The sequence below is a fragment of the Calonectris borealis genome, chromosome 21, assembly GCF_964195595.1.
Source record: "Calonectris borealis chromosome 21, bCalBor7.hap1.2, whole genome shotgun sequence".
Lineage (NCBI taxonomy): Eukaryota > Metazoa > Chordata > Aves > Procellariiformes > Procellariidae > Calonectris > Calonectris borealis.
In genome coordinates, this window is record NC_134332.1 from 2,273,388 (window position 1) to 2,300,953 (window position 27,566).

The window sequence follows — 27,566 nt, forward strand, 5'->3', positions numbered from 1 at the left end:
TGCCCGCCCTTCCGGGCCGGCGGGCGCCATGGGGGCCGGCGGGCGGTGGGTGAGGGCGGCGCACACGGCCCTCAGCGGGGGCTTGACGCTGGGGCTCTTCCTGCACCGCACAGGTGAGGCGGGGCCGCCGCGCCCCTCCCTCACCCCCGGCCGTGGGGGGCGGCCCGCCCCGGGGAGGGGAGGGGGCGGCCGAGGGCCGGGCTGGGGGCGGGCCCGCCGCTGGGGAGAGGCGGCGACGAGCTGGGCTGGGGCCGTGCCGGCGCCCTGCGCCCGGGCAGCGGGGGAAACACGGGTGTTCTCCGCCCCGCCTCGGCCTCTGGGCCCTCCGGGTGCCCTGAGGGCAGGGGGGGCTGTGGGGCGCCCGGGAGCCCCTTCCGTTACCGGCTTCTCCCCTCCCCACCCCACGCCCGCTCGCCGCCCGATTTCTCCCGGTTTTCTCCCCGTCCCGCCTCCCGCAGGTGCGGGACCCCTTTGTTAAGGCCAGAGAAAAAAATCCTAAACGCTTCACAAGGAGCTACTGCTCCCTTTTTCGGGTACCTTTCAGATCTGCAAAAGCAAGAGGAGCGCGGAGAGCTGCTGCAGCCCCTGATCTTCGTCTTACTGGTCTTGTGCTCTGTCCTGCTGTACTTCAAGGTGTCTCTCATGGATCCGGGTTTTGTTAAGTCTGAAGAAGTGGAGGTATATCACTTCATGAATGGAAGAAAGCGCTGGGGCTGTAAAATCTATAGGCTTATTGTCTTTTTCCCACTCTGCTAGATAAGAACAATCTGAAACAGTTTCTGTTGCACTTGGCATAAAGGAAACGTACACAGGCCGTTGGAGATAGGCCGAAGAGTCTCCGATTCATGTTCTGTAACTGCAGCAGAGTTCACAGGCTTTAAGTGTGTCTTTTTCACCACGCTCCTGTTGTAAGCGCACTGTGCCGTTTGAGCGTAAGTCCTCTCTTGCATCAGAGGCTGCAGTACCCTATGGAATGTATACATGACCTATGTTACGCTAACCACCACTAAGTGGTACCAGTGCAAAAAACCCGAATTGAATGGCAAAATTGGAAGAAAGCGCTCTCTGCAGCTCTATTTATCGAACTGTTTATGGATTTGTTGCCCTCTCAGAGAACACGTACACAAACAAGTTACAGTGAGGTAAATGGCGATGCAAAGTTTCATTATCTGAGAGGTAATCTGCTCCAGGTTCACTGCCTTACAGATTGTGTAGGACAAAAGCATTATCAATTTTAATCATCCATCATTAATGTAAACGTCGGCTGTGTTAGGAATAAGTAGCACTGCTTATAGTGAAAAGACATCATTACTGTCTTTGGAAGTCTAATATTTTTGTCCCAAAGCATAGTGTTGGGATCAGTGTGGTACCTTGTCCACAATTATTTCTGCCTCTGTGCAAACATTCTTTTGATGGTTACAGTAGCCTGTTCTCTCTCGATGTACCTTAACTGTCTGCAGTGGAATTTCATGCCACGGTACTTACATAGCAGCTTCTGTAGGAATTCTATGGAATCATTCTAACTTTCCCAATGATGGAGATAGCCAGCACTGTGTAACTGTTAAGTAAAAGGATCCAGACAGCTCAGTCATGCCAAGCGCAGTAACAGCTCCTGTACTTCAGACAACAGCACACAAAACCTCCTTGATCACTCCCTTTCTCTTTCTTCGTAGGCAGGCACGAGTGAAGAACAAAGCATGGTGATGCTCCAAGTTCCAAGTAATATTAAGATGCGGCGTTGTGGTTACTGCATGGTGAAGGTAGGCGTTCATAACACGCTAGAAGAGGATGGGATGAGCGATTTTCAAGCTTACATTTTTTGGCAACATCTTTGTTCAGGTGCTGCTGCTGGTGTTTTTCTGCTCTATCGTTGCTGCTCACTGCTCAGTGGTTTGGAGGCATGGCAGATCTGATTAATTCTGTCATAGTGTCACTGACCTGCCGAAAAACTCACAGAAAAAGTAAATACAACTAGCAAATTGAATTCAGATAAAGTGCTGAATTGAAAAGTGATCCAAACAAATTGTGTAGCTAAAGGTGTAGTAGTGATGGACATTGCATGTCTGCTAGTTTTCCAAGGCTGAAACAAGTCCTTGCTGGCTCGTAGAAACAAGGATCTTCTTTTGTCATGGGAAAATTGTATTCTACATTCTTACTGCCATGTCAGTCAGACCTTACAGTATTGTCAAAAAGGTTATTTTGAAGGTATCTTGATAGAGAGTCAGAAAAGCAGTTGAGCATGACATGTAAGAACTGCTGGTAGCTGTGAGCTTCTTTGGAGGCCTAAAACCAACAAAACGTTCGCCTGAGTTGTAAAAGATAGCATGAACGAAAAATTAGAGCAATTAAATTAGCTCTTAAAACAGTTTGCCTAAAGCCTAGAAGTGCCTGTTTTCAGAGCGATCCTTATCAGTTTAATAAAATCAAGCATTATTCCAGCTTCCATAAATTCCCAAAGAGTATCTACCAGAAGCCAGCTTATTGCAAGAGGAAAAGCTGGCAAAACATTCAGGGAACAAATCCTGGGAGGCACACTCATTCTACTTTCCTCAGCCAGATTTTTCATCTTCTCTATTCCTGGTGCTTGAGCTGATTTCCTGGGCAAGTGTCTTGTATTCACACAGAAGTAGAGACGCTTCCTTCCTCCGTGCAGTCCCGTAAAGACATCCCGTCCCTGCGCACTTTCTTCAATAGCTGTGGTCCCAGTTTTTCACCTCAACACTCTGCTCGTGCTTTCCTGAACAGAACAGACTGGCTCTATCTCCCTCCTTTGCATATTGGACTTCTTATAAATAGGTAGATAATAAAGAAAATGTATAGATAGAACTCATTTAATTTGAATCTCACTCATTTGGGTCTGTACCAGAGGAATCATGATGCCCTTTAGTTGTCTTAGGAATGTTTATGTTGTGCTGTTGTCTCAAAATGGAGTGCCTTTGGGACAGTACTGCCATGGAGGAAGACGATACTGCACGATGCTCTCTTCTACCGAACGGGGAGTTGAACCAGTGGGCTATTGCTAGTGCGTGTGCGCGTTTGGTTTTGTTTTGCAGCAACCAATGCGAGCCAAGCACTGCCAGCTGTGCCAGCACTGTGTTCGGCGTTACGACCATCACTGTCCCTGGATCGAGAACTGTGTAGGAGAGAAGAATCACCCCCTCTTCATAGTCTACCTGAGCGTGCAGCTTGTAGTTCTGCTGTGGGGGGGTCACGTTGCTTGGTAAGGCCTGGAGTCAGCGCTTTGACCTCTGAGGTTGTTAAAAGTTGTGGTGCTCCTAGAGCCCCACTGAAGGGTTTATAGCAGTGACTGGGTTGGCTTTGTACCTTCACCCTCTTGCGTCCGGGAGATCAGCTCGTCTGAGCCCCTGATCTGCTGAGGAACAACGTAGCTGATCAATAGTTGATAATTTGAGTTTCATTGTTCATCTTTTTTTTAAGCTTAAATTAACAGAATTAACAACAGTACAAAAGCGAACTAATTTTGCTTCAGTTACTGTAATACCATCTTTGTTTACAAATCCAAGTACTGGAAACTCCAGTGGGGTTTCAGCTCTGTGCCTGTTCAGGAGAGGAGTTAACTGAGGATGATTGTCTCTCTCAGCTGTCAGGGGAACCCGCATCTTTTAAACTTCTTATAATCTAAGTCACTGCTGGTGGAGTCTCTTAAGAGTTTATAGTGTATTAACACTCTGCAGTAAATGATTATCAGAAGCTCACTAGTTTTGAATCAAACTAAATGGGCCATCAGGTTTGCTTGGCTTATGTAACTCGTTCTGCATCTTTAACTGTGGATTTATTTCTCTTTGCATTGAAAGGTCAGGCCTCTACTTTGAACAGTCCTGGGGCTGGCTGCAGCACAACGTTCTCCTCCTCATGTCCTTCCTCCTGATAGTCGTATTCACCATGGTCGTCCTGCTGCTGCTGATTTCACACCTCTATCTGATCTCATGCAACACCACCACCTGGGAATTCATGTCGCATCATCGCATCTCCTACCTGCGACACTCTGAGTTGGAGAATCCCTTTGACCAAGGGGTGATCCTCAATCTCTGGAGATTCTTCTGTTCATGCCACCTCACTGCATGGGAGGAAATCTATTTTCAGAGGAACAATGAGCCTGTCTAGTCACAGTGGTACCTACCTGGTAGAGTGCCCACACAGCTGCAGGTTGCTGGGTAAAGCTTTGCTAATGCAATTGCTGCTGCTTCCTTGCACGGAACTTCAGTACATCATGAACTATGTTCCACAACCTGTTCATCCTGCAAATTACATTTCAAGGATAGTCAGGGATATTTTTATACACGAATAACACTGTTAAAGGGGAGACACTGCTCCTGGGAAGGCAAGCAGGGCTGATTTCTGGACTGAGCAAAGGTTTCTCTCTAAATGTACTTCCTCTTGCTAACTGCATCCGCATCTCTCCAGAAGAGATGCAAGAGTAGTGTGAGCATCCATGTTCACTTCTCTTCCCCAAAGTTTCCCTCTCCTTTTGCTGCTAGCGAACAGCGGCTGTTACAGACAAAACTAGCCAGAATCAATATAATTCCTGTGGCCTTTCTTCATAGTTCTCACTGTGAGAACCGCAGTGCCTTTTGTCAGTAGTGTTGGGCCTGTAATAGTAATATTTGAGTAAATATTTGGACAGTCAAAAGCAAATTTCATTTTGACCACATGCCTCAACGTAATGCTTTTCACAAAGATTTGAGGCTTAATAGTGTTAATGTGCATGAGAAACAGCAGTAAGGCAGCTTGTGAGATAAATAGCCTGTACTTTGTGATGCCCTGACCAGCTTCCTAACAGTTTTTTCCTTAAGTTGATGGTGCTGTTAACAATTCACAGACTATTTTGAAGCAAGTCAGCAAAGAATGATACCATCCACTTTTCTTTGGACAGAAAAGTAATACTTGCCTACTGAATTATTTCTGCAGATAACTTCATGCTCAGGCCTTTCCTGTAGCTTGTGGGGAGAGCACCAGCAGCAGAGGTCGGTACTTCTTGCCTAGCTCAAGTAACACTGTCGGTAATACTACTACCTCAACATACTAGTAAAATTTTAATAAAAGAATCAAAGTTTCAATGCAAGAGGAAAGATTCTAGGTCCTGTTTGTTTCATTGAGATGAGGGGGTGCTGGTAGCTTTCTAGGATAGCAGCAAGCTTTCTTGTTTTCCATTGTAATAAAAGGTCGTACTTCAAGTTTCCATGAGGAACTAAAAGGAAGTTTGGGATGACCAATTTTAGCTTTAAAAACAGAAAAAGCTGTGGTGTGAATTTTAGTCCTGACCCTGTTCCGTTTAAAAAAAAAACAGCACCACAACAAAACCTTAGTTAAAATTATTTTGTGCCTTAATTGCCTTGACTCAGGAATTAACACCAGCTCAAGAGCACATCTGGCAAGCTGGTAGGATGCACTCAGGGTTTAAAGTTGATGAGCACTCATGAAAGGATAGTGTAGTCACTAATACAGCACGATAGTCCAAAAGCAGTTTAAAAACAGCAGAAGGATCCCTTTTTTGACCAACTCGAGTTTGTAATCTGTGTCCAGTCTGGTTTGTTCAGGGTAGAAACTCCTACCAGAGGGATATCAGAGCACTAAGAATTGTTTTCGTAACAATGGTGGACCATCCAGAAAGGATTCTGCAGTTTGTTTGATCAGTGTGGTACCTGCTAAAGTACGGCTCGTCTGCCACATAGCAATTTCTGGTTCTTCAGGTACCAGTCAAATAAAAATTTGTCAGCAGGTACTACAGCTCAAAACACACAGTTTTGCTCTGTTTGGTAATTCTTTTTTAAACACACCACGATGGTAATTTACAGTCTTTTTACTTTACTATAAACCACAAATTGAAAGATTAAATATGCCTCTTTCTTTGTACCCAAGTTCTAGGTTTCACCTGTGCTAACCATCCGCCGTGCTACTTACCACTTTACAGAGGCCTTGACTTAAGAAAAGTCACAAAACACGCGGTAGGGGCCGACAGCAAGCCAACCATTGCTATTCAGACAAGGGTGAGGAAGATGTGTATCCTGCTTTAAATGGGCCATTATGCAGCAAGGCAGAGCCAGAGGATATTCATATGCGGGAATTTTCAGAAGCAGTTATACTTGGCTCTGAAAATAAGAAATCTAGGTTCAGTGTGAATTATTTCTGTTTTGCACAAACATATGCTCTTAACTCTCTGAATTCTGAAGCATTTAGACCAGCCTTGATTTAATAATGATGACTCACTAGCTGCACCCGAATCTTATCTCCAGATATAGCTCAATTGCGTTAGTTCAACTTCTGTCTACCTGTTGAAGACAACCTGAAAGAGAACAGCTGTGCATCCCTATTTGTCATCAGTGTGGCACTTCATTTCTAGATACCCTTCCTTTTTTTGGTCAACAAGCTAACATAACAAATTTAAGAGAAGAAAATGTATCTTATCAAGTATAATTACAAGATATGTTACCAGGCAAATTAAATCACCTTTAACTTACTGATTTTCCAATATTAACACTGTCATTATTTAGCTATCCCAAAAAAGATACAGAATATACACATTGATAAAATCTGTGGAGAGACAACTTGACTGCAGTCGTTCGTATGTGACAGCTGATGACACCATGCAATATGTACACAGACGACTTCAGTGAGAAGGAAGGAAGGAAGAAAATATTACTATTGACATTTACAGAGAAAAATAAAATCCTGCCTGCTGAGCAGAATATGGTTAGCCCTGCTCTGAAACATTCCGCTAACATAAAGGAGATTAAAAGCTGAAATTTCATTATAAGGAAAGGTATCTTTATTCTCCAAAAAAATTAGCATGTGCAAAGCTGTGGCTTTTTTATATCATTAAAAACAATAGCTAAGATTTAGCATCCTCAAAGAAGTAGAGAGAGACTCCTTTTCCTTGAGATAGATCACTTGGATTATTATCAAACCCAAACATCATTGTCTTGGTTGTGTTAAAATCCACTCCTTCTCTGGCATACACATAGTTATGAGTGGGAATGGGCATAAAATCATTACAAAGAGGGAATGCTGCACATCTTTTCCAGAAAATAGTTGAGAAGTGGCCACTCCCCCTGCTACTATGCAACTTTAAAAAGCCTTGCCACTTACTTAGGCTTTTTGCAAAGAGTAACCTGGGTTGCAGAAATGATTTGATTTCGTTAAATTAAGTCCAGCTTAAATTCCAAATTTCCACCTGTATGCAATGGCAGCAGAAGATACATCCAGTCAAATATTAATTACTCCTTAAAGATAATTGACACCCAGTATCCCTCCAACAAATGAGGCTGAAAAAGCCACAGTAGGTTAACTCAGCTTGCAGAGCACTCTCTTCCTGGGGTCATCAGCACTACCAGTTCTGCAAATTCTGTTGACTTTTCCATTGCCCATGCCAAGTCCTCTCTACACTCTCTCAAGGTGGTAACAATCTGTTCATGTTTCTTATAGCACAGGGCTCAAACATCTAAAAGGTGTCTGGAGACAAAGTCAAAGTCCTTGAAGACAGTCTGCTCCTTACGGGTAAGGAGAGCAACCTCCTCTGGAGGAGTAAGGAGTGGCTTTTGTGATGTAAACTCTTCATCAAAGTTGCTAACGTCGGTGGGATCTCTTAAAGTGGGCACAAAAGGGGGCTTCAGAGTCCTGGCAAACAAGGCATCCCAATCAATTTCCTGCAAGAGAAGGAAGCGAACAGGCCAGATTGACATTATGAAATGTGAAAGTAAGAGGAAGGATTGCCCCTTCCAGATCATTTGCAACATGTCTTATTTCTACTAATTAAAAAAAAAAAAAAAAAAGAGAGAGAGAGAGAGAATTGAAAAAAGGCCCAAAACAAACAGCATAGTCAGTGCAGGCCAGAGATTCCACACAGTCTAAGGCTGTTCTTCAGAACACCAAGAAACAAAGCTACAGCTCAAACTATGTTTAGGAGGGACAAAACTAAAGTGCAGCTGTGGCCAGGTGGATGTGTGGACTTCCCAGCAACTTCTGCTGACATCCAAGTTCTTTTCCTACTCCAGTGCAAAGCCAGCCAGGGGCTATAAGGCTAATAACTTCTGGCAGATGGGTAGTGACAAGGAGGAATGGCAACACCTTTGCCTGCAACAGACGTATACCCTTGACCCAAAGCAACTGTGTCTTTAACCTCAATTTCTCTTAGGGTTCATATATATCCTGCAAATGCAGGTGCCATCAGAATGACTGGCGATCACTGTCATCACTAGACAGCATCTTTGACTGCTGCAGTTTGATTTAAAAGGGGTGTTTGTTGATGTATATTTGTCCATAGAAGCATCACAATCAGAAATAACAAACTGGCTCTGGAAGCTTACAGATCCCAGAAAACACACTTGGGGGATGTAATTTCAAACATGAATCGAAACACGTATTCCTGAATACGGAGCAATGAGGTGCAACAGAAGCTACCCTAAGATCTCACTGATAACTAATGGAAATATGCCTCATTACCAACAGAAAGCAAATCACTTTCAGCTCAAACACAAAAGATGAAGGGGAGGGATAACGTGAGTTCCTACCTTAAAAAAGGCTTGAATTTTAATCTCTTCTGCATCTTTTTCTCCTGCTCCCAGTCTACGCTCTGGACATTTACGAAGAAGCTGCAGGAAATATCAGTTCAAAATTCAACAACTGGAACAAGGATGGACAGAAATAATGTTCCAGAGAGAAAAACAAAAGGAAGGAGATGGACTGATCCCTCAGTATCTTCTCATTCTCACTTTGCAGCAAGGTCATAATCTGCTAGTAATAGCTCAGACCCACTTCCTTGTAAACAACTTGCCCACATCAGTAAGATACCCGCTATAAACCGCATGAAGCACCTCATTTTAACGGTGCACCTATGACTACCGGCTCACATTCCAAAACTGAATCGAGCCATCTCCATTGAATGACTCTGACATTCCTGCTCTTGAATCAACACTTGTCCATTTCAGACTTAGCAGCAACAGACCTCAATAAGAAGCCTGCTTAGTCACGCTTAGGCAGAAGAACACCATTTATGTAAAGAGAAGGAAAGCAAAAATGTGTAAATTGTAAATGTTTCCTTAGCCTGTGGAGACAGCTCCAGATTACACATACAAATGCTATCCTATCCTAATAGAGTCCCTCTGGATCCACTTACACAGTAAACGCAAATTCCTCAGGCTCCCAGAGACCCACCAAGCCCATTACCTTACGGATTATAGAAAGTGCCTCCGATGAAAGGAATCGTGGATACCGGACTTCATCGTTGACAATACTGTCAAATACTTCTTCCTCATCATCTCCAGGGAATGGTGACTGCAATTGTGACATTTTATTATTTAATCCATATAGCACCCATTCCTCACTATTAAATAGGGATGGGAATAGCAGGGAGTTGTGTGGATTAATTAGCGTTTGGCAAGCACTACGAATGAGAAAAATGTAATTTAAATACTAATAAATAGTTGGCTACATTCAGCGAAATTTTGTCTCAGGTGTTCGGGTACTGCTCTCCCCAAGACTGCTTAGTGAAATCCTCTTAGAGAAAGGTGGTCTTACCTCACCAACAAGCATCTCATAAATGAGTACCCCCAATCCCCACCAGTCTACTGCCCGAGTGTATGAGATGTCCGTCAGGACTTCTGGAGCCAGAAATTCAGGAGTGCCACAGAAGGTGTTTGTGCGGTCTCCAAAACCTATTCCTGTAGGAAAAGAACACTTTTGTAAAATCCAGCACACATTACTAAATGGATCACATGCAGTCTCACCTTCTGAAAGCCATAGATTATCACTTGATAATCTAATGTTTTTAACTGGGCAAGGGCTCTCATCAATGCTTGTAAATGCCAATAAGGAAGTATGAAACCTGAGGCGTCTAAGAACTCCAAATAAGAAATATACAGACAACACTTAAGTAAACAGCAAACCCATGAAAACTTCCTGCAGATTCCATTGCTCATTTACTCAACTACGTATTTTGTAGTATCCTAAATTCTGGCTCCTTTGAGCAAATAAGCACGTTGTAAACTCTTTCATAAGTTTCCTGAAGAGTAAAGGGCAAAGTACTCTTTTCCAAGTTCGTGATAGGCAGACAGGTGAGGTTCTTTTGTGGTTTGGTTTGTTGGGGGTTTTGTTTTGTTTCATTTTTGGTGGATTTTGTTTTATTTTTAAGATGGGGATGAATACAAGTTACACACAGCCACCTCAGCACCTGTATTTGTGAACACTTTACGAAAGCCCAGATCTTAAAACTGGTTCTGATGGTTCAATTTTGGCTTCACCAAAGTCACTCACCTTCCTTACACAATCCAAAATCTGCGATCTTCACAAATCCTTCAGCATCTAAAAGCAGATTATCCAATTTCAGGTCCCTGCAAGCAAAGGAGAGGAAAGAAAATGGTGGCTGAAGTCTGAGGATTGCCATCCAACATCTTTTTTTGCAAGAGGCAGAAACTAGATGTTAATAAAGAGAATAAGATCCAAATTGAGTAAAGTCTACATTTGGTTTAAATAATATTCTTTGGAAGATTCCCCTTAATTTATTGATATTTTCCTCTTAATGAAAGGCTCACAAAGCAGCTTAGAGCTGGGTGGGGCTTATTCATCTGGAAAAAAGCATCCCACAACAGCATGACAAATTACACGACTATCAAAGTAAAAAAGAAAGCAGTGACTTACAGGTGCCCCCCAGAATGTATTGACATGTCACAGAGGATGAATCACCTGCAACATGTCAGATGAATAACTTCTAGATGACTTTCTTTACTGTAAGCACGATGAACATGCTGATAGCAACAGGCAATGGGGAAAATAAAGACAGACAGAAAGATTAGAAACCCCAGCAAGGTAGCGAGCTCCAGACATATAGCTACAGGAAAAACCAACTTTCAAGTTGCTAAACTGCCTTATACTTTATTCTTTGCTGCATTACCTATAAACAATTTTCTTCTCATGCAAGAACTGGAGCCCCAGGACTACGCAGGCTGTATAAAACCTAAAAGAGAGAAATAGTTATCAGGAAATATCGAGAACCAAGTTAAAAATTTATAGCGCCTGGAAACTAGACTAATTCTAACTCACTGTGCCATATGCTCCGGAAAGACATCTTCATGTATGCGCATCATAAGATCACCACCCGGAGTATATTCCATCACAAAACAAGCATGATGCGGTGTCTGGAAACATGCAAACATGTTCACAAGGAATGGATGATCAGAAGAATTGACCACTTCAAATATTCGCTTCTCACAGTTCAAGCTGCCAGGATTCAAAGAATGAAAATGTCAATGTTAAAACTTGGCAGAAAAACCTGTTTTGAGAAAGACAGGATGAAGAAGAAAATCTTTACATCTTAAGTTAGAGAAATAAAAAGTGAGGGCTAATACAATATTTATCTTACATACTTCCAAACCTTGAGTTTTAGAGTGTTCTTCAGGTGTTATTCCACCAGAAGCTAGAAAGCAGCTGTTACAAGTTTCCTTATTCCTGATTTTAGTTACCCAAGCCTTAAGGTCACATTTAACCTTAATAGTACCATGACCAGTAGACATCATACCTACTAACATTTGATTACAGGTGTGTTAATGTAGCCTCTGCAATAGTACCATCTCTAAACAAAGCTCACCTATCAATTTCATCTCTCCTAATAATATCTTTTTTCTTCAAGGCTTTGATAGCATACAGCTTCCCAGTTGGCTTGTATTGGGCCAGCAGTACCTGAAAGACAACAGAAAAACTTCAAACAAATCTGTTATTTCCTTATTGGATTACTTTGACTCTCATTGACACAAACTATTTCCATCCATTCCAGACAGTCATTCTCAAAACCAAGTTCAAGTAACTCCAGAAATGGAGCACTTTTTTTCTGCTCCTTGCGTTGCAGCAGCCCAGAAGGATGTCAGTGTAAGTTATGTTCTTTTCACAAACAGTAGTATCACAGCTGGACAAGTGCTTTATGAGCACCTCAGAGCTCTCACAGCATGCAACTGTGCACACAGTTTGGGAATGGAGCTATTCCACTAGTGATCACAATGATAATGAAAGGAATGGTAATGACGTGCTTTATGAAATGACTTAGTGCTCCCTGGATGGTTTTCTCCAGGCTTTGAAGCCACAAATCTTCAGGAGTTTTGACTGTTAACAGGAGTTATCAGCTGCTTGTGTGGTTGGGTTGGGTTTTATATCTGCATTGCAACAAACCTCTTCTGTAATGCAACGTTTCTATTCAGATTCTGAGGCAGAGGCCCATCTTCACAACCACAGTCCTACTGACCTCCTCCACAACGTGTACACTTCTACACTACCTTCCCAAAGTGGCCACGTCCCAGCATGGCAATGCAGTGAAAATCCTCAAGCTGAACTGTCCTTTTCCTGCAGACAAACAAAGAAGAATTGCTGAGACAATACCCAAAAGATGCATAAACAGATAACAAAGGAGTGTGTATTTGTGTTAGGGGAAGAAGCTCTGTATAGCAAAAGGGAAAGCAAACAGCTGTGTCAACCACTCCTCACCTAGGCCAAAATCCTGAAAAGCTAGGCTTGCTGCTGCTGTTCTGCCACTGAAGAAAGGAGCAGGTAACCGAAAGGTGAGGAAACTGCTCCCAGTGGCAGCAGTCTGACTTCCCTCTGTACGGGCAATAGGAGCAACAATTCTGACTCTCCAAGGCTTGCTCTCTCGGTTACTTCCCATAACAGGATTAGTTCCTCCTGACCCCCACACTTGGGGTAGTAAAATTCAATTTCGTCTACCCTCCTTTCGGCAGGCTCAACAGCAATTGTGTTAATCAGACATGAACATGTATATCAAGTGCTAGTAGGACAAGGGCATAAAGAGAAGTTCTCAAACAGGAATTGGAAATGAAACATGGTGAGACAACAGACATAAGGTGTTGCTGGAAAAAAAGTAGCTGAATAAAGAGATGCTATAGAACATTATGTCAGCCACAAGGAGTTACCAAGGAAACTAAGGCTGCAGAATTGCTTGGAAAAAATTAAAAAAAAAACACAACAAACAACGCACACCCTAAAAGCTTTAGTCCAGGATCATCTTTAAAAGAAAACAGACACTCCATACTCCTCCACTGAGTGAGATGAGGGTTTAAGTATCTACGCATGAAGGACTCGACTCCCTCCTCAGCCTTCTCAGAGAGAAGGTAGGTAGGTGCCTGACTGTATCCTGACTACAGGGTTTTGAAGATGGGACCCCTCAAAAGTGATAATGAAGTTACGAACATAATTCTAAGATCTGAACTGCAAGATCAGCTTAGACAGATTTTGCTACTTGTGCTTTTTTGGTTAGTATTTGTTCAACAATATTAAATTTTTTTTACTTGTCCTGTTTTGGTATAGTTACTACTGTGTATCCTTGCTACATCCAAATTGTATATATATAACTGCCATAGAGTATAAACAACTTACTGTTTTATGCCTCCCTACATAATGAAAGACAGTGTATCTTGCATATCAATACAAACAGAAGAGTGTGAGGGATGCCAAAAGTGTTTCTGAAATGTATTACTTAGAATGCAGACACGTCTAAATATGCTACACCATAAAACTTCAAACACAAGGAAGCACTTGAAGACAGTTAAGTGACTTTACCTTTTACTAAAGTCATCTATTACATTGTAGTCTACAGTCTATCAATAGGCTAAGTTAATAAGCAGATAAAGCGCAGCAGACATTTGGACAAGTAAAGTTCAGAGCAGACTTTTCATGTAAGAGTCTACTGCTGAGAAACCAAAGCATATCTTGAGCAGAATTTTAGTCTGTGTGCTCAAAAATTTCAGCCCAGTGCCTCTTTAATCTGCAACCCAAGATAGCCCATGCTGTCCACAGTTACCTTGGAGATGCCTGGATTGGAAATTCTATTAGAGCAGAGCTGCAAGACTTCTCCTCGACATGCAGCCTCTTCAGACACTAGGAACAGAAATAAAATTACAGTGTGTCATCCTCTGGAATCACCAAGTCAGACCTGAACACCCACATCCAAATTTTCTCCTCTGTCAAGATGCAGCACAACCACAGACAAGTTCTTGCAGTTGGTCATTGCCTCTGCTTGGAGGGAAACAGCATGAAAATAGATTGTCTATGGTCACACAAAACTATTCCCATGTACAGTATTTTTTTGATAGGGCCAAACCCTTTAAAATAAATGCTTTTAAAAGTCTAGGATAAAACATTTCTTTTCTAGAAAAAAGGCATCTCATGTCCCAAAAAGAGTCACAATGATCAGAGAATGCAGTTTCCTCTATCATCAAAGCCAAACGACAAAGGGTAAGATGTGGTAGAACACAGGTCATTAACCATTATACCACTCAAAACAATTTTCCTGCTCCTTCCTGTCAGAAAAGTAGAGCTCTTCTTGGTTTTTCCCAGTTTCTTTAATGACAAAGAACTTCATCTGTCCTAAAAGCCTCCTGATCCTCCTTCCCTGCTTTCTCTGTGCAGTCATCTGTTCTGTACTCTTGCCCTGAAATCCCAATGCTGACCTACCTCCTATTTCGCTTCTCCAAGAAGAGCGACGTATAATTTAAAAAAAGAAGGAAAAAAGAAAGAAGGAAGGAAAAAAGAAAGAAGGAAGGAAAAAAGAAAGAAGGAAGGAAAAAAGAAAGAAGGAAGGAAAAAAGAAAGAAGGAAGGAAAAAAGAAAGAAGGAAGGAAAAAAGAAAGAAGGAAGGAAAAAAGAAAGAAGGAAGGAAAAAAGAAAGAAGGAAGGAAAAAAGAAAGAAGGAAGGGAAAAAAAAGAAGGAAAGGGAAAAAAAAAAAAAAAAGAGATGCAACACTTTCATGAAGACTCCATGCCAAAGTAGCTCACTGAATCCCTGGAGATCAGCAAGCTAACGAGGAGGCGCCTGCCTAAAGTATAGTTAATTTCTCCAGTAATAAACCAATAAGAAGAACCGGGCCTTGAAAGGGTACCAACCAACAAAGAAAAGTCTCCCTATTAGCCCAGATGATTACCGGAGAATCTGCAGGAGACAGTGTTGATTCTTTGGAGTTGGCCATCAGAAAAAGGCGTGGAGGCTTAGGTGGTGCTTCATCAGCCAATGTAAGCTTCGCCACAGGAAAGTCACTGCGTTTGTAAGACAAAATTGAAGGAGATTGCCTTAGGGCAGAACATTGTACTCAGACACCTTTGCATCACCTTTGCTATATAAGCAAATTTTAGTTCAGTCCAATACACTGGACAACAGGACTCCCTGATTCACACCACAAGTCTGTGAAGTACCAACAAGACATATGATCTCCTAAATGAATGAAAAGAAATGAGCTATTAAGTCGGTGATGGTTAGACTCACATTCCAACACTAGCTCTCTGATGCTATAAAATTAATGAAACCTAGGTGTGTAGAAATAAGTCACTATGGTCAAGAATTTAAAGGAAGTCTTGATTTTAATAGCAACACAGTAGTTGACTCGATTTTTTTTCTTTTCTAGGTCTTGTGAATCACTGGGAATAGTCTCTTTCAGAGAATGACTAATTCTCTAAAATTTAATTCCAACAATTTAAAAAAATTACTATTTAGAGAATTTTCTTCTACAGCATATTTAAAAGCTTAGTTATATACCTTCTGAGTGCTACATTATGCTAGTGGTTGGGGTACATGTAACCTCATGAAAGAGCAGCGCATTTTTACCACAACAATCACATTGTGACCTTGCATAGAGTTCAGTTACTGTACTGGTGAAGACATTCAATGAGCGGAATTTTCTTTCCTTTGCAGTGCAGAACCAGTACATTTTTTGTGTATATAAAATAACTTTTGAAAATCTGCTTTTGGTTGGTTGGTTTTTTTTTTGTATCACAGTGTTTACTTATCACCACTTTTATGCCCACAGATCTTACTGCAGAGGAAAAGAAAGCTGCTGAAGTTTCCCTGGCTCTGGAACACACTGCTTGTTAGGACAGCAATTCTGGAAATTGGTCCAGCTGCTAACAATAAATCAGAGCTAGCCACAGCATATTGAACACCCCACTAAAACCACATTGTTTCAGGCAGCATTGGCTTTTCTTAAAATCCTGAATTAAGTTCCACAGGTACAATTTTCACATCAGTATCTTCCTCCGCCTTAGTAAGGTGCAACAGAATTTTAAGATCTATCCTACACCCATTCCAGAGTGTCATCCAGCAACACTCAGAACATGACTTACCTACTCAATTTGGACATTGAATCAACATGACTTTGCGGGGTAACTGGAGAGAAGTCTGTGTGAATGGGATCATGAAGTGGGGGACTCAGAGTGCTCATGGAACTACACGGAGGGAGGAAACTCATCATCAGGCGACCCCAGGCAGCAACATTTATGTTCATTTGAGGAGCTCGGAGAAATTCCTTCCCTGGAAGAGTCAGAGTCAAAACACCAGTGAGATTACAAGGCACAAATTACAATCTCACGTACTGTTAAATTATCGTTTTCACCCAAACACCCATGGGTTACTCAAAAAGGTAGCCCACTCTAGGGAGAATGGGCTTTTTTCCAGGGAAGAAAGTTTAATAATGATGATGATGAAACAGATCTACTATTTCACCTAAGTTCGGCTCCATATAATATCGTAACAATCCTAAAGTAGAAATTGCATAAAACAGTAAAAGTTTATTTTATTTTGAGTCAGGTTTTCTTCTATTTCAACACTGCATTTTAATCATGGAGCCTGTTAACAGAAAGTTTCTGAAAATGTCTTAAAAAGAGTAAAACATTTGGGATGCTTTCATTATTTTTACTACTTCCTGAAGAATATATATAAATACAAAATCTCATTTATCCCCACTGCCAGGAGTTCTCAGCATGTGAAGTCTTATCTTATTCAGCTTCACAAGAAAGAATTTGCAGACAAAAAAAGAAAGTATGCAAGCTATTCCAGTCCCTAAACTATTAATCTGAGATGCCAGCTCTAAAGACTTGACAGACCATCAGTAGCCTGTTCATGCTAGTCTTCCATAATTCAGAGTTTTCCAGAAAACCTTCCAATATCTCTTCATCAATAACAACATTGCTGGTTAAATTAGTACAGCTTAAGTCCAGGATCTTGCTAAGAAGTCTGTTAGATAACTAGTAATTATATCTTCCTAACAATGTTAATTGTGAATAGAAACACCACAACAGTATCCCATTACACACCATGCTGCAGCCAGGCTGCCTGCACTTTTTGTGACTGACCAAACTTTCACGTTCTAATAAAGCCCACCTACTTACACACACTAATTAGCAAGCATTTTAATGTCTTACAAATTTAATGGGATAGGAGTGCATGCCAGCCTGCTTGTGCAAACCCCTGACCTCACCTACACACCCTAGATAGTAAGCAATCAGTTCTCCAGCAGCTTACCTTTCTGTTTGGGGAAAATGCGCTTCTGTCGCTGCAGTTTTGGCTTTCTCTCAATGACAGGATTACAGAACATCACCTGTCAGAGAAGCAAAGGGGATTTGTCAGGATTCTTCATTTACACTGTGAACACAAACTTTCACGTGTGCCTGCTCTCTCATCAAATTCTCCATTCATATCTGTTTGGTAAGTTAGAGTCACTCCTATAGACTCCAGACTGTGTTATTCTAGCCTCACCCTCTAAACATCTGTTACTTCAACTGTGGTTTTCGACATTGGAATTTTCTGCTACCTGAAATGCAGAAAACCCCCAGAATTAAGACCAATTCATATCCCAAACAAAACTAATCTGATTTGTAAAGCCATGCATAAAGAACACAGCCATTTGTAGGGTAAAAAAAGTAGTAGTCCATGGCACAGAAGTAAAAACCAAAAAACCAAAAACAACCCCCATAAAAAACAAGAAGCTGTGGAGGGGAGGCAAATTTTGGTAGATGAGGTCAAGATCCTACTTTTGGAAAGACAACCACATGAACTTTCATCACAACACAAAGGAGAAAGTACTGCGGCTTTTAAGGGATTATCTGGATGATCTCTTCATTGATGCTACTTCAAACTATTATTAGCCTCAGAAAGATGATAAAATAAGTACACCCAGAGGGAATTTGGATCTCTGATTCTACAGTCTCTGTGATTCAATTCTGACCATTAAGCCATACGTTTAATTAAAGCGTCACCGATGACTCATAATGAAAGCAAATAAAACCCAACGATTTCACAGCACACACACATATAATTACAGCGGAGCAGCTGAAGAGTCACTCCGGGCTATGGCATGTGCACATCTATTATATCATGTTGTTCCTTATTCTTATATGTGATATTGATGCAAAAGGATTTCAAGTGTCATTCTACCCTTCTAGATTATTGCTCCTTTCATTCCTTGTATCCTGGGTTGAACAACTTTCTTTCAGGGCAGGCACCCTAAACAGACAGAGTTCTCTGAAAAAGAAACAAAGCTGACATTTATACCTCTGCAAAAAGCATTCCTTGGGGTTCGAGTGAGAGGCACATCCCATGACGTTCGTTATCAAGGAAATCATCCAAACGTAAAAACTTCACTGCACATAGTTCTCTCCAGTCTCTCCAATAAATTGCAATTTCTAGCTCACGAGACTGGTGGGATGGGTGAGTGGTGGGGGAGAAAAAAAAAAACCAGAAGAGTTACATATTGCCCCATGCTCTGGAAATGGCACACATATGCTGTTGTAAAAATTCAGTAAACTAAACAGTATGCATAAGAAACTTCTTTAATTCTTCTGTTCCTTGCTTTCTCTGATGTTTTCAGATCTTCCTAGCTAAAGACCCTCTTGGAGATGGCTGTCTTGGCCACTTTACTGGTAAGACGAAATAAAACTGCTCAGATAAGGAGAGAAGGACAACAGATGCTGTTCAGGCTGAATCTGTGCCAGAGATGCACTGCCTTCAGAGGAAGACTAAGATAACTGGCACATAAAAGGACGTGGGGACAGCAGCAACACAGAGTTGAATCAAGTGGAACGGCAGCTAGATGAGCAAATCAGGTAAGGTGAAATGGAAAAACAAATACAATACAGCGAATCTGGGACAGACTTACCCGGTCCAGCTCAATGACAAAGCTCTGGTCCCATGCCTGGTTATTAACTGGTCCCCAGTTTGTTTGCCCAACCACTTTATTGTCCACTTTGAGCACAGCAAGGACCTCATCTGGACAAAGGAGAAAACACGGATTATAATCTTTTACCAAAGAAAATCTCTCATGCTGAAGGTGAATATCCCAATCAAATGTAATTTCCAGGAGAGTACTAGTAGGACTAGGCATAATGCAATTCATTTTCTCTCTTAGTTTTGCAGAAACCAGGTTTCTTATAATTACACTTAAGCCAGGCTAACCTAGTACCTTGATGAGAAGACCCCATGCTCCCATACGCCACTCACAATTCAACAGGGAACCCCATACTCACTACAAGGCTCTTCATTCCGCAGGTACTTTCCTGCAACACCACGGCCATGGATACCCAGGCCAACTCGTGTTCGGGAAAGGGATCTCAAATCACTTGGGCTGCCACAGATGGGAGAAGAACTAGTCATTCGAGAACGTCCTGGAACATTTTCCAATAGATCCTGACACCCCATCAGTCTCACTTCCAACGTTCCTTGAGGAATTTTAGGAGAGTAAAGAATATTGTTATGTAAAAGATGAAGTGATTTCAGTCAGCCTATCCTCACAGGGGTCCAAGAATTTCTCAGATTCATGACTTCTTGGTTAGTAACTCAAATCCACCCCAGATTAATAGACCACAAATCCATATGATCAGAAAGCTCTGGCTGACCTAGAAGAAATAAGTCCAGTTCCTAGAAAATCAGATGTCCATATAACAAGAGGCATTACAACAATGAGAAGAAATGCAACTCATTTTTCCCTCTGTCCTCCTCACAACAACATGCCAGGATTTATGTACCTGTAAGGGCTGTAGGTTTGATGACTGAAGTGGGTTGGATGCTGCCATGCTGAGCTCCCAGGGAGGAAGTATTTACTAGTTCCTGCTTGATGAGTGCTCTTTTTGGGTGATCAGGAGAAAGCTCAGTAAGCTGATGTTCCAAGGACAAGCGCAGTAGGTCAATCTTCTGAGAGGACTCTTGCAAACGACCCTGAGCCTAGCAATATGAAGTAGAACAGAAACCAGGCAGAAGTTTTCAATGTACAGCCCAGTCCAGGTACTATCAATCCTTTATGAACTACTAGACTAAGCTTCAAAAAAAGACCAGATAACATCTTACTAATAAAGGAACAAGATTAATATTTTCCCAGAGATCCTGACCACCCCATCAGTGTCACTTCTGATGTTCCTGAGAAATTTCATCAAAGCAAGGAACGTTATCCCTAGAAGGGAAAGTGATCCCAATCAGTCTGTCCTCACAGAGAGAGAGGAACTTCCCAAATCAATAACTCCTGGTTAACTCTACTCATTCGTGCGAAATCACTAATGTTGAGGCATGAAACCACCCTCTCAAGAAGTCCTGAGTAAATGCTTACCTCAGCCAAAAACTTACGATCCTGTACCCGACCCCCTCCTAGGATCTTCAGCACATTTTTTGCCCCCTCAGCTACAGCAGCTTCAATGCGCAGGTGATGTCTCAGCTCTTCAATACGCAGCTCCAAAGCACTAATGGTGGTCCCCATCCTCACTGGCCATTTTGGAGATAAAATATGAAGAGGATGAAAATTGAGTATTCTGGATCTTGGGGCTTTGGATGCATCTGTTCTGGGCTTTATCAGTTACTTAGAACACCTTACCTGTTGGATCCACTGTATCTTCCATCCCTCCTGCTGACTGAGATACTTTCACAATGTGCATGCGGATTATTTCAATCTTTGTCTTGCTGTCCTGAAGCATCTGCTGAGCTGTAGCCAGCAGCTTCCGCTCCTGCCAAAAAGAAAGCATATGCAGAGAGAGAACTATGCGCATTAAAAACGTATTACGATGATGTGTTCACATATGAGGACGAGGTGGTACCTGCAAGAAGGGTCATAAATGATCCTGAAATGGCATACCTGAGCAGTTATGTAAAGGAGACACCGCTGAGGATCAAGGACTTTGAGAGCAGGTCTCCATTTGTAGAGGGAAAGGACAGGTCAAGGACATGTCCAGTTAATACCAAACCTTGCACTCACTGAGACTTGTGGTTCACTGGCCAACTGTGCTTAGAGTGTTTTGTGAGCAGAGGTTTTGAACAAATAAAAATATCACAACCCTCTACACTGCTGGTCTTACTGAATTAAGCTTCATAATAAGCTTGGATTTTTTTTATTATTATCCTTTGACTTTTAAATATGATTATCCCAAACTCAAAAAGTGGGATGAATATGAAACTAGTACACCTCTGAAAATTTTTCTCACATGAAGAGATACCACATGCTGTGTTCTATCCTAAACAACCTAGTGACATCAAAACATCACACCAACTCAGTGTACAATACCAACGCTTTTTAAGCTTTCTTTCCTCGAGTCAGTGACTGAATGCACCTCTTATACCGCCCTCACTACCTTCCCAGGCTTGCAACAGTTTTTCTAGAGATGGCACTTCTATCATGCCACTTCCTATGAGATACTTTTCTCTGCCTTTAATCTAGAGTCACTATGAATATTGAGGTTAGATGCATTAACATCTCTGTGTTGGCATTCAGCCAGCTAAGTTAAGCATCTAGACCGAAGAAGTAATGCAGAGTCTGTAGCTGGCAGGGAGAGGTAAGTCTCTCCAAAGGGCCTTTCATCTGTTCAAGAATGATAACACAAGCTACTCTCTAGGTACCTAGCACTTTCCACTGAGACTACAGAAGGATTTACATGGCTAAGTTAAAACAACATGATTCCCAAATCTATCATTAATACCGCTAAGCAACATTCAAGAGCAGAAGCACAATCAGCATCTGCCATATAAGAACGGCCAAAAAGATCAGAACTGCCGGAATATGCCCATCTGTCCAGTCTAATAACTCCCCTCTAACAGTGATCACCACCAGACACTTTGGAAAAAGGCACAGGCAACCACATCACGGGCCAAAGTGGAATAAACTACACTTCCAGAAAAGCCTTTTCCCAACATCCAGAAATTATAGATTGGCTTAAGCTCTTGACAAACGAAATATGCGCCATCCAATTCCTTGTTGATTCCTGCTAGACTCCAGAAATCTGTAACATGCAAGTCTAATGCATAATTGGAGTATTGGTTGCCCTGTGCAGTAACATGACATGCTGTCACTACGCTGAGCACCAAAATGCAGAGCTAGGATTCAGTCAAGCAAGCTTTGCAAACGAATTTCTTTCACACATCAATTACCAGAGAGTTTGTGTATGGCGTTTAAACACAAATTTTGATCCAGAAATCCATGTTCCCAAATGGTTGTTTATTCCTGCTTACCTTGGATGTTGAATACATTTGGATCATGTTCTCAGCTCCTTGTTTCACCTTCATTTCAACATGCAGCTGTTTTTTTAGAGCTTCAACCTTCCTTGCCATGGGGTCCGGATTTCTTTCCCAGAGACAAGGATCTGGAGATACAGATCCGTCTGTACAAACAATACAATCAATACCATTAGTCATCTTTTCTTGTGTCGTTTTCACTGGGTTATAGATGGGTGACTCTATAAAAGAAGGTTACGCCCTGTCTACAAAACTGGCTGCAAAACACTGTTTCAAATGAAGCTCTAGCTCATATCTGTAAATATTTCTTATATTCATTTATCAATGAACCTGTCCTAACAAGCACTCTTCCACTTTTTTACTCATTCATCCTGTAAGGTACTTGGATGTTCAACTGCCCAGAAACTCCATTCAAATCTCTTCAGTTCCACCTACAGCGTGCTTCTGAATATTGTCCATGCCCAGCACTCTCAGCTGATCTTCTCCCTACACCGATCTCTCGTGTTGCCTCCTTTCACCTTTATTGCCCCATTTTCAACTTTTCATTGCACAGATCACCTCATCAATTAAATACCAACAGGAGAAACTCCCACTACCTGTGAGCCCTCAACAGAAAAATATATCACTTTAATATATATAAATACTGAAGCGCTATAACACAATTTTCCTGTCAATCATGACCCAAGACCTACCTGTCTTACTCTCCTCTTTGTCTGTTATTACAATCCTTGCATTAAGCTCCTGAAGTTCCCAATGCAGTTGCTCCAGTTTTCGGTTGGAAGATTTCAGCACATGCTCTATATGAACAAGATTCTTTCTGTCTGTTGTCGCTTTGCGCAGGTTTTCTGCTCCCTCTTTAATCTTCAGTTCTTTCTGTATAGCGCGGCGAAGTAGTTCCTTCTCACCCTCCAGTTTTTGCTGGAAGCTTGGATCCATTAAGTTCACAGCATTGCCCAGCTGCAAGACACAGCTGCCCTGCAGTCAAGCAGCATTGAGCAAGAGGATTTCAGAGATAACACAGTTCCACTATTTTTACGATATAGCAATACCCTCATAAGATTCCACTCCTTCATTTCATTTAGAAACTGGTTCACACAAATTCTGAAGCCAACCTTTTCACCAAATTTTCAAGACGACCAGACCTACATTTAAATTGCAGAGGACAGAACACAACTTTGATCTTAACATGCCTTAATTTGGTTTTAAACCATAATGGAGAAAAACCTTCATTCTACCTGTCTCCATGTTATTTAATGTCTACACACATCTTTTCTCTCGAAGTATCAAAGCCCAGCCAGTATTTGCCCTTCTTCTGATCAACATTAACTTTTACTAGTATGAGTAGTAGATACAGATTTTTGTCTGAATACGTCTTGATTGCCGACTGTTCAGACACATCTCAGCTAACCCGTTAGAGCTTTTTAGGAACGTCACAAGCAGGCATTAACTCTCAGCTGTTACCCCTGGAAAGAAAAATGTAAAACCTACAGCTATTTCTACAAATGAGCATGCAAGAGGGTAAGCTTAACTTTCTGCTGTATCTGAAAAGGTAAGCAGACTGTTGTCTCAACCTCTATTCTGCCTGTGATTTACAGGCAGTAAGGCCGCTTTAAAACATTGATTATTTTGAGTTGCATTAGTAGCGTTCAAGCTTGTTCTGGGCGTTTTTTTACATCATTTTCAATACTACTTGTTCTAGTGATATATGCCTCATCAACAGCTCTGGACAGAGATGCTCTGTTTACAGACTCTGGACATACGCAGTATAGGCAGCAGCAGCACAGGTATATCTCACTGACCAAATAAGGGCTGAACTCAGACAGGAGCTGCAAAAGCTTTATCCATGAGGATGCTACTTAACACCGTAACAAACAGATCCAAGCAAGAGGTTGTGCTTTTCTCTTCAACAGGAAGAGTGGCTTTAAGGCATTCAGAGCAATTAATATATTAATAACCTAACATTAACGACTCATCATACTCCCTGCTTAAATGCAAAAGAAAGAGTTGCACAGTCAAGCTCCACTACACTAACCGACTTAACGTCACACAGCACGTCAGTGACTAAAGACGGAACTCAGGAACCCTGACTTTGCTTTCACACTCTTTAATCGGTTGACCATATTTCTAACAATAAACCACACTGGGTTGGTGTTACTAGTGTACATTACTGCACTCTAGGAGCGTGCTGTGCATCCAAACCCTATGCCACTCTCACAGAAAGTTATTTAATCATACTAGTATATTTTGTTACACACCTCAAAGACCCAACCAAACATCCTCGATCAGTTTTTGCTACAATTTCAGTCTAACAGCAAAATAATTAAAGAAAAAGGAAAAAAATCTATTTTAAAGTTGGCCTAAAACCAAGTTGGGTCTGCAACACAGACTGATACACAATAGCCAAAATAGGAGTTGTTCAGATTGGTAACAAAACAAAAAGGTTCAGATTAACATCCTGATTCCAGGAAGTTCTCGCCCAATTAGTAAAGCCAGGAACTAAGCCAGAGCTTTGAAAATCATCCAAAGTTTTGTGAGGAAGAACTTGAATCATGGAGTTCCTGAGTCACAGGCAACCTTTACCAGCTGTAAGTTGGAAAATCAGAAAGCTCTTTATCCAGTCTGTAGCAAGTGACTAAAAGGAGTTCGTTGGTTGCAGTTCTTATTTAAATAATTAGAAAAAGCACACAGATTTATTTTCTATCCAAACTATGCAAATGAGTGTAAGCAATCCACCCCCTTGATCTGCCCAGAGCAATGGAATGAGTAGTGCTGCAAAAGTAATGCCAATAACGGGTATTGAATACAGGGACCTGGGTATTGATTCAGAGAACAGGTACAGTCTGGGCAGTTCTGAGGTCAATTTTCCTCCACATCACTCTCTGCCAAAAGCTAGTCTGAACACCAGTTAATGCACTATGCTAATTTTCTAGATATATTTAGAATGTAAGCATAGTATGTTTTACTGGATCCTTCGTCCCCTCTATGGATCAGAGCATGCCATAACATTGACATTGTTTGCACCAGGAAGATAAAATATTCTATTACTGAGGAGGATGGGAAAGCTGAATTTGGATTTGGGTTGATCCATTTTGCATTCTGACTCAGGAATTTCGATGGGGTGTTGGGATACTGCCACAGCCCGTGCTGCAGCTGTTCTTGGGTTCCCAGGGAAGGTCAGTCCTTCAGGGTATGTCTCCAACGCAATCCCAAAACACATCTACAGCTTGCAGAAAAATACCCACGCTAGCTTAAATTAGCTTGCTTTTGGTATTTGTAGTAGGGCTGCCAGAACTCACCCAGGGCTTCCGCTAGACTCATGTCGTACCGAAGTGTCTAGGCTGCTTCCTAACTAGCAAAAACTTCAGCAGCATCAAAGTTGCACTTAGTCCTTTGGATTGCAGCCCAGGGAGATCCCATCCCCTCAGTTATGCCCAGCCTGGCAATGAGCTTCACCCGCATAAAGCCCAGGGCAGACCTGGCCCTTAGAGTTTCACCACTGACACAGAAATCGATTTACAGTTTGATTTAATGAGCTAGCGATGAGGAGGCCGTCCCCTCTGCAGACCACACGTGTTCACCAGGACATTTTAAATCACATCTTTCACGGCAACTTTGTGCTGTAGGGATGAGGCCTGCGTCGGACAGACTCACGCTAACAACATCCACTCTTTACGAGAAAAAGCCACTGAAAGGTTTGGAAAAAGGCAATTGCAATCCTGTCTGGAGCCAGTCCGCTTTCCAACTCCGAGCTGCGCAAGGGCTGGTGAGGGTGGGAAGCGGCGAGCCCAGGAGGCACCGAGATGGGGAGAACCCGGTCGGGCCGCCGCGCTGGCAGCGAGCGCTCTTTGTGCCGGTCTCTCCATCCCTTCGTTCCCAGATTAGGCTTGAAACGTCTCAAGGAAAGAGGGCAGGGCATCTCCTCCACTCCGGGGAGCTTACTCCAGAACCGAATGTTTTTCCCAGCACGGAGGCTGGCTGCCCTCCCCCGGCTCCCGTGTGCCAGCCCCAGCAGCCGCCTCGCCTCCCACACCTCCTCCATGCCGAGAGGGGATTTCCTCAGCGGGCACCAACTTGGCCCGAACCCCATTTCCCTGAGGCGAGGAGGGACATTTTTAGGGGATCCCACCCGCTCTCCACGGGCTCTCCCCCTCCCCGGGGCGCGGCCACCGCGAGAGGCGGAGGAGACAGCGGGAAGCTTCGCTCCCCCCCACCACCGCCCTCTCCCCGGGGCCGGGGGCTTCCGGCGGAGCAGGGAGCTGTGCTTTCCCGGCGGGAGTATGGAGGGGGTCCCTTCCACCCTTTGGGGGCCCTCAGGAGGGCGGAGGGGGCCGCCCAGGAGGGGGGAGCCCCCTCGCCTCAGGCGAGGCTCGCCCCGCCCGCCATGCTGGCGCCCCTCCGAGCCCTCGGCGCGGCGCTCACCTGCGGGGTCCCCGCCGCCATTGCTCCGTACGGCACCGCCAACAACCGGCACTTTTTCAAACTTCAGCCTTCCCGGGAAGCGGCGTGCCGCCGCCAGCGCCCTCTCGCGGGGTGCGGGCCCGGGAGAGCTGCCGGCGGGCGGCCCTCGGGGAGCGGGGAGCCTCCCCTTCCCCACCCGCCGCCCGGCCCTGCTCCGCGGGGTCCTCGGCCAGCCGCGGCTCCCACCCCTGTCCGGAGGTCGTCCCGCTGCCTTCGCCCGCCCTGAGGGGAAATGCGCAGCCGAGACCTGGCGGCGAGGTCCCGCAGCGCGCCCGGGATGGCGGCGGGAAGGAGAAAGGCGCGACAGGCCGGACGCTGAGGAGACTGAGGTACCTCCCGCTTCCCAGCGTGGACATCGCCCTCCGCCTCGGGCTGCTGGGGAAGGAGAGGCTTTAGGGGGTCAGTGTCCTTTGCAGGCACAAAAATGGTGGGTTCGTGCCAAAGGGACGGTACGGGGACATACACAGTGACAGATCTCCTTAACTCGGGCCACGCTCGGTTCCTGACACCCTGTCTGGGAGCTGGGCGCTGTGAGGAAAAATCCCTGCGGCTGGCCCCAGCCTGGGCTCAGTTTGCTGTGCTGAGTCGATCAGGTGGTTTCCAATTTTAGGTCTCCAGATTGACTCGTAACTGGCGTTTGTTTGTAGGGGAACAAGCAAACTGCAACTCCTTTAGATAGGATGCTTCCCTGGAAAGGGGGCGATGCCTATCTCCAGTGCTGGTTTTTGACTAACTTTTTCTCTGCAAAACTGCCCCTCTGCATGTAGGATCCGGAGTTTCAGCTGAATATTTGAGTGAAAAAATAACCCAAATGCATTGGCAAGGCTGGCAGTAATCCCCC

General features: G+C 43.2%; 2 protein-coding genes across 3 annotated transcripts; one reads left to right on the plus strand and one right to left on the minus strand.

Moving 5' to 3' along the window:
- ZDHHC12 (zDHHC palmitoyltransferase 12) lies at positions 1–6,769 on the plus strand. 2 transcript variants are annotated; one of them, XR_012676749.1, is made up of 6 exons: positions 29–113; positions 545–678; positions 1,674–1,760; positions 3,054–3,220; positions 3,816–4,175; positions 4,930–4,953. XR_012676749.1 is itself a non-coding variant. In XM_075170335.1 (5 exons), exons 1-5 carry the CDS (start codon positions 29–31, stop codon positions 4,123–4,125), a joined length of 783 nt encoding a protein of 260 aa, XP_075026436.1. In that variant the 5' UTR covers positions 1–28; the 3' UTR covers positions 4,126–6,769. The 2 variants fall into 2 exon arrangements, 1 of the variants encoding a protein (XP_075026436.1); XM_075170335.1 differs by having other exon boundaries at positions 1–113; positions 3,816–6,769.
- On the minus strand, positions 6,761–23,218 carry PKN3 (protein kinase N3). The gene is made up of 21 exons (XM_075170334.1): positions 22,960–23,218; positions 22,265–22,413; positions 20,640–20,769; positions 20,379–20,530; positions 19,804–19,999; positions 19,306–19,497; positions 18,939–19,048; positions 18,335–18,478; positions 17,306–17,381; positions 16,129–16,315; positions 14,937–15,048; positions 13,817–13,893; positions 12,279–12,345; positions 11,600–11,691; positions 11,056–11,232; positions 10,907–10,969; positions 10,270–10,346; positions 9,535–9,677; positions 9,184–9,291; positions 8,529–8,609; positions 6,761–7,664 (listed from the first exon to the last, which is right to left on the minus strand). Exons 1-21 carry the CDS (start codon positions 23,201–23,203, stop codon positions 7,452–7,454), a joined length of 2,790 nt encoding a protein of 929 aa, XP_075026435.1. The 5' UTR covers positions 23,204–23,218; the 3' UTR covers positions 6,761–7,451.
- Between the last annotated feature and the right edge of the window lie 4,348 nt (positions 23,219–27,566).